The sequence below is a fragment of the Xyrauchen texanus genome, chromosome 27 (genome assembly GCF_025860055.1).
Source record: "Xyrauchen texanus isolate HMW12.3.18 chromosome 27, RBS_HiC_50CHRs, whole genome shotgun sequence".
NCBI lineage: Eukaryota > Metazoa > Chordata > Actinopteri > Cypriniformes > Catostomidae > Xyrauchen > Xyrauchen texanus.
This window is the reverse complement of record NC_068302.1, coordinates 17146967-17160702: the sequence shown is the minus strand read 5'-3', so window position 1 is coordinate 17160702 and position 13736 is coordinate 17146967. Positions and strand designations below refer to the sequence as shown.

General features: G+C 39.1%; 1 protein-coding gene across 1 annotated transcript; it reads left to right on the top strand.

Annotated features, from left to right (window-relative positions):
• Positions 1 to 8615: 8615 nt before the first annotated feature.
• Positions 8616 to 12910, top strand: LOC127620912 (frizzled-10-like). Its single transcript, XM_052094258.1, has one exon. The coding sequence runs from the start codon at positions 9344 to 9346 to the stop codon at positions 11084 to 11086; it is 1743 nt and encodes a 580-aa protein (XP_051950218.1). The 5' UTR covers positions 8616 to 9343; the 3' UTR covers positions 11087 to 12910.
• The last annotated feature ends 826 nt before the right edge of the window (positions 12911 to 13736 follow it).

Genomic DNA, 13736 nt, shown 5'->3' with positions numbered 1-13736 from the left:
TAGTTAATGCCCAATGGTTGTTATAGAATGTAAGTTTATAGGGAATGTTCAATATATATATATATATATATATATATATATATATATATATATATATATATATATATATATATATATATATAATGGCTCTATCATTACTTTTATGATATTTAACATCAATTCATTGTTATATTGAATTCACAGTATGCAATCTTTCAAATTTGCAAAGTAATACAAATTTTCGACTGTCAGTGCTAATTCTCAGATGCAACAGTGGAAAATCTGTGTATGTTTTCAAAGTGGGCCTAGATGATTATGTGTCTGATAGATAAAGGGACACGTTAAGATTCATTAATAAATGATATGTTATTGAACCATTAAAACCATATGTGCATAAAACACAACAGGCTTTGAAGTAGTAGAGAGCTTAAATGATTAATCAAGGAGCTCATAAGCTATTCCTCAAATCATCTGACCCTTTAGAGAAGTGAGGCGAGGTTTTAAAGAGGGATAAAAATGAGGGGGATCTATGCAATGAGGGGATTAATCTTGCAGTCTGTAACTGAGAATCCTTATTTAGATAGATGTGCCTGCATTGCCATATAACTTTCATCCTTTGCTGGTCAGTCAAGAATGAATTTCACACATTCTCACACAATCACAGAAAGATCTGACTTGAAATAAAGTAAGTTGCGTAAAGACTGAAGACCCTGAATCATAAAAATATTCTCTTTTTTTAACTGACTGAAGTTCAGTGCAATTAACCTCATTTGTTAAAAAAATGCTGATAATTGTAAGGGTATTATCACTAAGAGTGTTCTTAAATTAAGGCGTTTGTTGCAGCTGGCTCCAGCTTTCTTTTTTTTAATCCCCTTTTCTCCCAATTTGGAATACCCAATTCCCATTACTTAGTAGGTCCTTGTGGTGGCACTGTCACTCACCTCAATCCGGGTGGTGGAGGACAAGTCTCAGTTGCCTCTCCGCTTCTGATATAGTCAATCCATGCATCTTGTCATGTGGCTCGTTGTGCATGACACCGTGTAGACTCACAGCACGGGAGGCTCATGCTACTCTCCGCAATCCACGCACAACTTACCACACGCCCAACTGAGAGCAAGAACCCCATTGTGACCACGAGGAGGTTACCCCATGTGACTCTGGAGTCACTCAACATGCCCTGGATTCAAACTCGCAACTCCAGGGGTGGAAGTCCGCGTCAAAACTCGCTGAGCTACCCAGGCCCCTGGCTCCAGCTTTCTTAAATAAATACATTGCAGAGGAACTCTAATGAAGAACTCCATGCATAAGTAAACAATCATTAAGCAAGCAAGTAAATATAGTTGAGACAGGTTACTGGTCTCATAGAATTATGTTCTACCTAAATCTTTGCTAAATAAATTTACGTGGTGCTAAAACAACGACTTATATTTCCTTTCAAATAAATCACGGATACAACCGCAGATATTCAGTTAATAAACACTTATGTTTCACCCTGTTTTTTTACACAGTGTTATCTTGTGGCATCAAAACACTTTTACTATAGTGCATGGAATTTTTGTTGGCAAGAATTTGTAATTTTTCAAAATATAACCAACTATATTGAAAAGCTTGTTTAAATGTGATCAAATTGTGTGATAGCTCAACTGATAGAGCATTGCATTTGAGATGCAAAGGTCCGTGGTATACCAGTCCTAAAGAGTATGTTGACACTTGAGCCGCAAGTGTTAAAAGCACCACAAAATGAAGTGGTTGCTTCAGCAATTGTGTTTTTCATCTCACTATGTTTATGACAGTATTGGTTAGGTTTAAGTTCAAGGTTTATGGTAGGGAGGTCAATTTGTTTTATTTAAATCTTGTCATTAACCTTCAAAACCTCATCTGTTTTCATCTCACATTTGCATTTATGACACTATCGGTTAGGTTTAGGTTTAAGGTTTAGGGTAGGGATGTTGGTTTTGTTGATTTAAAACTCAAAAGAGCATTAACTTTAAAAACCTAAACGTTTTGGGAGAACATTTAACATGATTTTAGCACCACATTGTGGACATACCACATTGAAACTGCCACAATACGCATCATGAACCATGTAATACAATTTTGCAACGGTGTTGCCAAAGTCAAGTAATTTTCATGAAATCATGCTGGAATGTACCTGTCTCCAAATGAGAAACATAGCATTATTCAAATGTACTGGATAACTTGGAGCACATCTACTGTATAAGTTTGCGGTCACAGACATTGTAAGCAGATTAAAGCCCAAAGTATGCTTCACTCACTCATGCACCTGGAGTTATTTTCACTCATTTGTGGATCCACATGGTGGCAACACATACATTTTGAGCCGTTGCTATCACAAAGAAGACATAGAAGCAGGCTTAACCTTAAGTGAAATCTGCACTTTGTGGCGGACCTCTTCTACTCTCTCCTGATTTCTCTCTCCCTTTTGTTTTATAGACCGACGTGTTGGATGGGGGGTTGGGAGCCATGTTGTCCCAGGTTTTTGAGGGGAAGGAGTGTCCAGTGCTGTACATCATCTGAAATCTCTCAGTAAGGGAGCCGAGGTACAGCACCATTGAGAAGGAGTGTCTGGCCATCAAGTGGGAAGTCCTTACCCTTCGATATTACCTCCTGGGACAGGCTTTCAACCTCTGTTTGCACCACAACCCGCTCCAGTGGCTCCATCACATAAAGGATACCAACACGTGGCCATTTAAGTTTGAGGTGGTCCACAGACCGGGGGTGCAGATGGCTGTCACGGACTTCCTCTCTCGGAATGGGGGAGAGTAGTGGGCAGGCCAGAAGGCACCCCGGCCTGAGTCGAGCAATGAAGGTATATGGAGGTGGGGCCAGCTTGTGAATGGAGAGCGAGACTGGTAGATGTTACAACTGAAGGCAATTTTCCTTTACAGATGTTCTGTGTTGCAGTGAGAGGCGACAGAGTGATAAATGGGAGCTGAGAGCCACGGAGAAGGGAGGAGTGACACGCGTCTGTTTTGTAGTGTGTGAATAGATAATAGATAGATGTGCAAACCAAAATAAAAACGAGAGAACATGGACTGATTACCTGGCTTTCACTTCCTCAATCTCTTGAAAAAAATAACAATGAATATGTTACATGAAGGTAAAAACATTAAACAGTGGATGTGCAAGTCAAGAGAGCATGTGTGAGAAGGTCTGGAGATACCTGCATTTGTATAACTCGAGGGAATATAAAGACATCTTTATGGGTCTAAACTCCTGAAGAGAAAGTCCGGGGTTTTGTGGCAGTCGTAGCGCACATACGCCATCCACCTGTGTATGCGCACACACTTATTTGGAGTATCCTTTGACAGGCTCGCACTCGACTGTACGCAGGCACTGAGTGCTCTCATCAAATTGGAAGTATACCCATGGCTTTAGCCTGACCTTCTAGAGGTTGACCACAATACAAAACATGGCCCAAATCTACCAACACGAGCAGCTTGTTTACTCAGACACACTATTCAAATACACGCACACACATACTCCAATATAAAATTAGGTTAAACAAATTAGAAAAATAATTTTTCATACAACACGCATTTTGAAGTCTGCAAATAAGTTCACTTTGACTTTGCAGTCAACAATTGTTGGAGGATCAGTGTGGAAAAAAAATTATTAGGATGGGGATGTTGGGTGTGTTAAAATAGAAAGACTTAGTGTCCACCTAATCTCAGATTTAGGCTTCTCCTGTTGTACAACTTTCTTGGCATGTAAAAAAAACAACAACAACAAAACATAAGCTTTGACTCTTAGAAAAGAAATAGCTCATTTCTATTCATTTAAACTTATCAAAATTCCCACTAGAGCCCTGGGAGCTTTCTTTCTCGCAACCCTCTTTTCTTTCATCCATGGTTAAATATGTAAATAAAATGTCTAAAGTCATTCTTCAAAGAGGAACAAAAGAAAAAAGGGGGGCTTTGGGGGCAGCCCTAAAATGCCTTCCTTTCTCCATAACATTAGCCAGAGGGGGGCCAGCATCTAGGCAGAGAGGAACAGCAGGGGAGCGTGCAGGCTCCATAGAATCACACATCTCCCCAATCCCTCACACACAAAAAAACATGAAATATCTTTTCAGTCTAAGCCATCAAAGGGCCTCCCTTCTCTTTATTAGTTACTGAATTATCTCACACTTTCTGATTTTCACCAAGATGGAACCCAGCAAGCTGTGGCTGCTGTGCTTTGGAAGAGATAAAGTTTGTGTATACCGTATGTGTGTGAGTGGGTGTGTGTGGGTGTAAAGGATAACTGTAAAACTGGATGAGTATGAAACGGCAAGGGTGGTGGATACAAGACACAGAAATAAACAAACACAAAACATGAAGGGGAAAATAGTGTCTGCCAAAGCCACTGATGATAAAGATTGAACAGTCATGATTCTCCACTCTGTTCTTCTGCCTTCCTTCAAAGTGATATCCTCACAGCCTGCACAACAATCACAGTATAGGAGAGGGCAAAATAAGAGAGACAGGGGAAAACAAATAAGCAGACACAGAGCATACAGTGTCACCGGTGTCCTGATTAAATGCCATCTGTACGTTTTTGGAACTTCGAGTGCTGTGATATGTTACGCATCCTGAAACGAAACATTATCAGTGAAAGCAAAAGGTGTTTACATATCAACGTATGGGAGAATGGAGATATGTGCAAACTTCTTACCATCATTATGAGCATGTCAATCTGACATTTTATAAATTAACGTGCCTTTTTATTAGAATATCTGGCTATGTGGGGGAATTTTATAGTACTTCTATCTATTTTGAATTTGTACTTTGAGTTAGAATAAATTATCAAATATTACAATTTGTGTGGTTTCAATTAGTGTATTATACTGAGTTGGTTAAAGATAAATCACACAAAAAAATGAAAATTCTCTAATCATTTACTAACCCTCATGCCATCCCAGATGTGTATAACTTTCTTTCTTCTGTAGAACACAAACAAACAAAAAATTGAAGAATATTTTCAGCTTTGATCACCATTCACTTGCATTTTATGGACCTACAGAGCTGAAATATTCTTCTAAAAATCTTCATTTGTATTCTGGTTAGTAAATGATAAGAGAATGTTCATGTTTGGGTGAAGTAACCCTTTAACTACAATAGGGAATATGAATAGTGCAGGTCCAGTTTATGGTGAAATAGTTCCTGTTAGACAGTTAGTAATAACAGTTAGTGATTGAAGAGGCTGATACTATCTCAGGCTTGTAAAATGTCACAGGGCATCAGTAAGGCCAGTCTCTTAGCTGGAATACATTTCTAAAATATGTTGAAAAGCACATTTACAAGCTGTCATAAAAAGCTCTTAAGAGTGCTCAGTTGAAGATCTCAAGAAAACCAAAATCATCAGGTGTTACACAGATAAATCACAGATTTACTGGGTAACATGAGAGACCGCCAAGCTATCTTGTATCTCTTGCTCCATGAAGTCCTCCATGCCTAGTTCATAGAAGCCACATGAATTCGACAACATCAGGCAATTAATGCAAAGAGACTTTTCATTCGCTGACTACACTATAAAATGTTGAAGTCTAGTATCAACTAAATGTTTATTATGTAGGTGTTGAATTTAAATAATGAGTTGAATGCATTGTAGCCAGTGGAAAAATTACTGCTACTCTTTAAAAATCTTCAACAGAATGCTAATTAAACTATAAAGTACAGTATATGCTACATTACTGCATGTAGAAAAAAATATTTAAAGTGATGTTAAGCAGAATGTAAAACATCAGTCACCATTCACATACATTGCAACTTCTTTCCATACATTTATAGTAAATGGTAACTGAGGATAACATTCTGCCTAACACCTCCTTTTTTTGTTCCAGAGAAGAAAGAAAGTCATATAGTTTGGAACAACATGAGGTAAGTAAATAATAGCTGCTTTTACACTATCGGGTCAGTGCGAGCCAGTGCTATCAACTGGTCAGCCAGGGCCAATAGCCTCGGACCTTGAGCTGCGAAACCAAAATTGTTCTGCATTCCCACCATCGGGCCAATAGCCTCGCAGTGTTGCCCTAAAACCCGCCCTTAATATGCCACCTTGGTGCCAACGTCACACACCCCACCCATTTCACAAGCAAGAGAGAAGCATGCTGAGGTATCAGACTCTGGAGAATAGCTAGCACTCCACATGGTGGAGACTGAAGCTGCCATTTGTTTGCTTATTCTTTGATTGGTGGAAAGTGAGGCCAGACTCAGCGAAACTTTGCATTTGACATTGACCCCACCTCCTTTGGTCCAAGGGTAATCAGTGGGCCAAAGGCACTAGGCTGTTGGCCCCGAGAAAGGGCCGAGGAGACACGATGAAGTAGGGTGATCATACGTCCTCTTTTTCCCGGACATGTCCTCTTTTTCCGACCTTAAAAAAGCATCCGGCCAGGATTTCTAAATTTGCGAAAATGTCCGGGATTCGACTTTATTGTCATTATGATGTGAATCTGGCCTAATACTTCATTGTGTTTGTGCACATATTTGCATTGCTTTAACACCTCTTTGTAAGTCCCGCCTTCTCGCACCCTAATTGATAGATTATAAGAGGCTTGCAGCAATTATTGGCCAAATTCCTGCCTGTCAATCCCTATGCGATCATGTGAAGCTCTGTTGTGATTGGCATCAAACAGTTGCTTGACAGTAGCAGCAAATGACAGCTGAGTGGAAAGAATGTACAAACGAAAGAGCAAATTTACAGATTTGCATCAAAAATTCCCATGCTTTCGTCCATGTCGAGATCTGTGGGAAGCAGAATGTATAACATGTAAAGCTGGAACTTATATGTCAGTTGCTAATCAAGGCGCAAGTGATTTAGAAGCACATATTAGCTCTGCGGAGCATAAAGGGTCAGCAAAAGTTGAAAGTTCATCAGGTAAATTACTGCTGGTAAAATTGTTATCACATTGCTTTATTTTACATGGCCATTAGAAATAATAGTAATAGTAAATTAAGTTACACTCGTGGCATCAAATATTTTATTTTAGTACATGGACATTCAAAAGAATGTTGGACATTTTTATTTATTTATATTTATGTTACGCTAATAGTGTCTTTTTCATTGTGTTAAAGATTGCATTCAATTCATTGAACCCTATTATTCCAACCCCAATTTTGTAAATACAATGAACCATAAACCCTGATAACATTTCCTAGACATTTGATCTCTGAACTCTCACGTCCACATTACTAATACATTTAAGCAGAGTGCTACTGGATTTGGCATGCGTAGATGCCCTTAAGGAGCATGTCATTGTTATGGTGCAGGGAGCAAAGATTTTGCCCTGGCATGCCAACCCTTATCACCAGCATGATTTGAAGATCAGAACCACAGAAACCAGACTGAAAAGCCCTTTGTCTAGGAGTTCATCCTTAAGGCATTTTTATCCTGTATTCATGCAAGTATTTACGATTGAAAGCAAGGGGTGAAGACTGGAAACTAGCATAGGTTAAGAATTTATTTTATGCCATCGCACTCCCACATCTGCTTACAAGGCCACTTGTGCTATAGCTGCATGTCATACAGGAGAAAATTGCACATATTGATTTTATTCACTGCAAAGGGCAGAGGATTTATAAATGCACTCAGTGTTAAGTACAAAACTTAGGAATTAATCAGATTCTTCAGTTGATTGCTAGGTCTTGATAGAAAAGGGTAGACAATAAGTCCAGGGATACACACACACAGACACACACAAATGCACAATCAGTGTTTAAATTACACATTAACCACAAATTAATATATATCAATGAGAGAATGTTTTGAGGGAATGTGGGGGGAAAATACAAATAGCAAATATTTTTGTCAAAAATGTCTGTGTGTGCAGCTCTGGGGACATCAGGAAATTACACTAGTGGAGTTGGTCTAAATGAAATTATTTAAACTTTTTATTTATTTATTTTATTTTATTTGACTTGAAAGAAATTGAGGCCCACATCAGTGTGTACCATCATAAATACTCTTTATTCTTTTATCAAGCCTATTCAAATTGTAATCGTTGAAATTAAAAGCTTTAAATAGCCAACCATAACATATTCTGGGGACTTAAAATAAATAAATGACCCAGTAATTAATTATTCATTTGCATTAAGCAAAACATCGAAACAACTAAGAGACTTGTACACAAAAACTTAGCCTACATAAATATATGCATTCTCTTTTAAGTCTGCGCTTTGAAATTAAAGTTCACAATCTGTTTGATTATAAAATATGCTTCGGTTACAAGTTTAATTGTGGTGACATGAATAAGTGTTGTGTCAGCCGTTTCATTTTGTCACAGTCTGACATATGAACAGTTGTAGTTCAGTCAACAATGGAAAGAGAGGGGAATTTGAAGGAGTAAAAACTCTCCTCTCACTGTTCCCATAATGGTCGAACCGTGAAAATCGCCAGTTGTTGAGAGAAGGGACACATCTCGACTGGAAAGCTGCTGAATCCTTTTGGTCGTCCTCCGTGATAGATTTCTCGCCTGCTTGCGCTGTAAAGAGTGCATTTCTGACACGCTTTCCTAAATCATCAGAGATTTCGTAGCGGGAGAAAACAACAACAAATGGCCAGTGAGCATACTGTGATCTTGTTGTAAAACGGAGAGGAGGAGGATTTGAGGTCTACATGGGCAGTTCCGCACGGTTTAAGGATAATCAGTGTGTCAGTTTGGGCTTTCTTATGTAAAGCATCTGTCTTTGAAGGCGGATCTTTTAGCAGGTTAGTTCAAGACGGAGCGGAGCCGAGGAGATCAGAATCAGACAGGGCGCGAGTCAGCGAGCACGAAACTCTTGACGGAGAAAGTGAATGTAGACAAATTGGAGAGAATTTTCACAGGTTTGCAGAGGGGATTCATTCATTCATATTCACATGTGCTTAATGACTACGATAAAAACGACGCCGTGGACGATTTGATATTTCGCAGCCCTTGAATGTGGGAGCGCGATCACGAGTTGAAGAGTAAACTACTTTCGTGAGGGAAACAGATCGTCAGCATCTCAGCAGCGGAGCATGTGCTATTTGAAGAAGGAATTATCACCTGTAGACTGAGAATTTAATATAAACGGTGAACTAAGTTTTCTAATGTTTCTTATAATCCCTCTTCTTGTTACAGAATCGTGTTTCCTTGTTGAACTGAACAGTGTATTTAAACCTGTCACCGACTCTGATGGACTCGCTTACTCTCTACAACAGAGAAACATGAGTTTGCCTTTTCACTGAGGCTATTTCATCCTTTTCCTCTACTTTAATGGAATTCAGTGACAATGATGCAACTTTTCTAGAACAAATACCGTTTTAAACCTTTTTTGAAAGACCTTTATGTCAATCTTTTTCATTCCTTCTACATGAGTTAATAAAGAAAGATTAGGCTATGTTTGCTGCCACTGTTGGACTTGGCATTGTGCTGCTGTGTGTGGCTGGTATTTGTTCTGCTATCAGTTCCATAGACCCCGACCGGCCAGGTGAAGGACGATGCCAGGAGATTGCCATTCCTCTTTGCAAAGACATTGGCTACAACTTGACAGTTATGCCTAACTTAATGGGACATGAGGATCAAAGTGAGGCGGCCATTAAGCTGCATGAGTTTGCTCCGCTTATTGAGTTTGGCTGCCACAGTCATCTGAAGTTTTTCTTGTGCTCGCTCTATGCACCCATGTGCACAGAGCAGGTATCCACACCTATTCCAGCATGCCGAGTAATGTGCGAGCAGGCTAGGCAGAAGTGTTCACCCATCATGGAGCATTTTAACTTCCACTGGCCGGACTCACTGGATTGTTCCAGGCTGCCAAACAAGAATGACCCCAATTATCTTTGTATGGAGGCCCCTAACAACGGCACAGACGAGCCCCTAAAGGGGTCCCACACTCAGCCACCAGACTCCCGACCCCCAAGGCCAGGTAACAACCAAGATCTTCCTATTAAGGAGAGGGTGGCTAAGACAACATGCAGCAACCCTGGAAAGTTTCATTATGTGCAGAAGAGTGAGTCCTGTGCCCCCAAGTGTTACTCTAATGTTGATGTGTACTGGAGTCAGGGTGACAAGCGCTTCTCTATGGTGTGGATTGCCATCTGGTCCATCCTGTGCTTTATCTCCAGTGCCTTTACCGTACTCACCTTCCTCATTGATCCTCAGCGCTTTAAGTACCCTGAGCGGCCTATCATCTTCCTCTCTATGTCCTACTGTGTTTACTCGCTGGGCTTTCTTATAAGACTTTTTGTGGGAGTGGAAAATGTGGCCTGTGACCGTGATAGTGGTGTGCAGTACATCATCCAGGAAGGCTTGGAGAGCACTGGTTGCACTATAGTCTTCCTTATCCTCTACTACTTTGGAATGGCCAGTTCACTGTGGTGGGTCATTCTGACCCTCACATGGTTCCTGGCAGCTGGAAAGAAATGGGGTCATGAGGCCATTGAAGCCAACAGCAGCTACTTTCATCTGGCAGCATGGGCTATACCAGCCATCAAGACAATTATGATCCTGGTTATGAGGAAGGTGGCAGGAGACGAGCTTACAGGGGTGTGCTATGTTGGCAGCATGGATGTCAAAGCCTTGACTGGTTTCGTCCTTATTCCCCTCTCTTGCTATCTCATCATTGGCACTTCCTTTCTGCTTTCTGGATTCGTTGCACTCTTTCACATCCGTAAAGTTATGAAGACTGAAGGAGAGAATACAGATAAGCTGGAGAAGCTGATGGTTAGAATCGGCGTCTTCTCAGTTCTCTACACTGTCCCCGCCACTTGTGTCATTGCATGCTATTTTTATGAGCGACTCAACATGGATTATTGGAAGATATTAGTGGGTGAGCAGAAGTGCGTAGAGGGTGGTAAGAGTGGCGAGGAGTGTGTGATGAAGAGCTCTATCCCAGCCATGGAGATCTTTATGATTAAAATTTTCATGTTGTTGGTGGTGGGCATCACCAGCGGCATGTGGGTCTGGACGTCCAAAACGCTGCAGTCTTGGCAGAATGTTTTCAGCCGCAAACTGAAGAAGAAGACGAGGAGGAAGGCTGCATGTGTTTTCACAGGCACTGGACCTTATCTCAAGCCTCATCCTGCTCTGAAAGGCCATAAAACCAAGTACGAACCAGCAGGTCCTCCTGCTACATGTGTATGAGCAGGGCCTCTATACATGCACACAGCCAAGACATGTAATAAATGCGGGACTTGGACCAAACAAAAACTGGTTTATACAGAGAGGAGCCAGCAAAGTAACAACTTTGATCGTATTTATTTTATGCAAACTTCGGTTGTTAAAAAGATGCAACATCCCCAACAAGTTTTTGTGTGTGTGAAACTACAAGATCAACCTCTGCTTAGTCTTTTGTTCTTAGGGCTTGTACTACATCTGAAACTTTTAAGAGTTTGGGGAGTGCTTGTTTTTTAAAAACAAAGAAAAAAGGGATGAGTCCCTATTGCCATCATGTCATTGGGATGTCTGTATCATGTGCAATAGTTGTTTCCCTTAGTGACAGAGAGAAAAGGGACTCTTATGCTGAAGGGCTGTGATTAAAGACAATGAAAGGACTCGACAAACAATGGGTGTGAATCGCTTGGGGAAAAGCTGCTCCTCCGTGGCATAGTCGTATGGCTTTTCTATGAAAACGAAGGCTGTGTCATACACAACTGCATTGACATTGGAGTGCAGCTGCTCAAAAGGCCTGAGCTGAGTATGAACTGCCTATTGTTAGGCCTTTTCATGGAACAAAGTAAATCTTAAAGCACTAAATATTGCAGACACAAAGAGAAAACTTGTTTTTGAGTTATTTTGTACAGTGAGTTCATGCCCCCTGGTTTGTTTTGTTATGCCAAGCTCTTTTTATGTCCTAAAAACATTTGTGTATATTTCTAAAGGTTCATATTTTATAAGAATAAATAAAAAGATAATTTTAGTTTTTAATGTTTTGAAACTAATGCTGCGAACCACAAAGCCTTTTTATTGTTCGTGTTGAGTGTGAATGTGATTCAAAAGTTTTTCCTTCATGAAGCAAATCTAAGTCCTTTAGGAATTACAAAACTCACAAGATTTGGTTAAAGGAATATTCCGGCTTCAATACAAGTTAAGCTCAATCAATGACATTTGTGGCATAATGGTGATTATCATGAAAAATTATTTCAACACATCCCTCCTTTTTGAAAAAAAGCAAAAAATTAAGATCAAATGAGGCACTTAAAATGGGAAGTGGGGCCAGAAATGTGAATTTTATTAAAAAAAAAAAACTTACATTAATCCATCTTTTAAAACGTATGTATTGTTTGAGCTGTAAAGCTTTTATGGCCATTTTTGAGTTTACACCATTATGTTGTCATGGCAATTAAATTGTAAAATTAGATATAACTTAATACTGAAAAGGTTTTTAAGCAATTTTATCACATTAAAATCACGTTAACATGCATATTGTTTGCATCTTGTGGCTATAATTTTGAAACTGAATATTTTAACATTTACGGATTTGTCCCTTTCACTTCCATTGTAAATACATCACTGTAACCAAATTTTGTTTCTTCTTCTTTTTTTCTTTTCTTTTTTTAACAAAGGAGGGGCTAAGAAGCACATTTTTGTGGTAGTCAACATTATGCCACAAATGCTTTTGATTAAGCTTAACTTGTATTGAACCCGGAATATTCCTTTAAATCCTTCATTAGTCATACTTTTCTAAACATCCCTAAGATCTACTCAAATCATATCCTAAGACTGTAGAAATAGTTATGATCAATCCATTGGATGAAAATGTAAAGAATGGGCAGATACCTATCATTAATGATCTGCCAGGCTCCTTATACTTTTGCAACCATTAAAACCAGAGGAAACACTGACTCTAGACCCGACACATGTTCTGTCATGCTCTTTGGGCTTCATCTTTTGTGCGTGTGTTTGTGACTTTAGAGCAGGCTTTGTGTAAGAACACTCTGATCCCACAATGCCTATTGAAAAGACAAAAACGATATCACTAATATAAAAAGTTGTATGGTATCATAAAAACACCCTGGCTTTCATATTTCTATTTTATTAAAATTAATCTATTCACTTCCATGTTACATTGATAATCAATGGTGAAGCAGAAAGCTTTAAAGTTTGTTTTGTTTTTGTCTACAGGTTTTTAAAAAAATAATTATATTTTATTTGTAAAATAAAATTGGGTATATTTTGAAGTGTAGACTTTGATTTAGAGCTGCTTTTTTCACTGTTGAATAGTAGAATGCTCAAAAAGTCTGTTACTAATAATCACATATGAATCTCCCCTGCATGTTAAAATTAATACTAAGCTTTTGTGACAACAAACTCAACAGTGAAGATGTCAAGATTTATTTGTGTAACACTTTTCACAATGCATGTTTCAAATCAGCTTTATAGAAAACAGTACCTTATGAGCAATCCCTGACATGTTTAGGTAGAAAAGAAAAAAAATCTTGAGAGGATCCAGACCTAGCTGGGGAAACGTCCTCCTCTAGCAGACACACATTTAAATAAATGTCGACCATATGCCAGAAATTGCAATGAAAGTGAATGGTGACTGAGGCTAACACTTTACTAAACAGCTCCTTTTGTGTTCCACAGAAAAAAGAAAGTAATACTGGTTTGGAACTACATTGGGGTGAGAAAAGTTCATTTTGTGTGAGTCCATCCTACTTGAAATCCCACACACATTTTGATAATACTTTTATTTAGTCATTGGTATTACAAGACATTGTGTTGGTATTTAATTCAGAATGTTAGAGTTTTAAAAAGTTTACAAAGTGTGTTAACACACAGAATAGGAATACAG

Coding starts and splice junctions, on each gene's coding strand:
- LOC127620912 (XM_052094258.1), top strand. CDS start 9,344: ATGTTTGCTGCCACTGTTGGACTTGGCATTGTGCTGCTGTGTGTGGCT.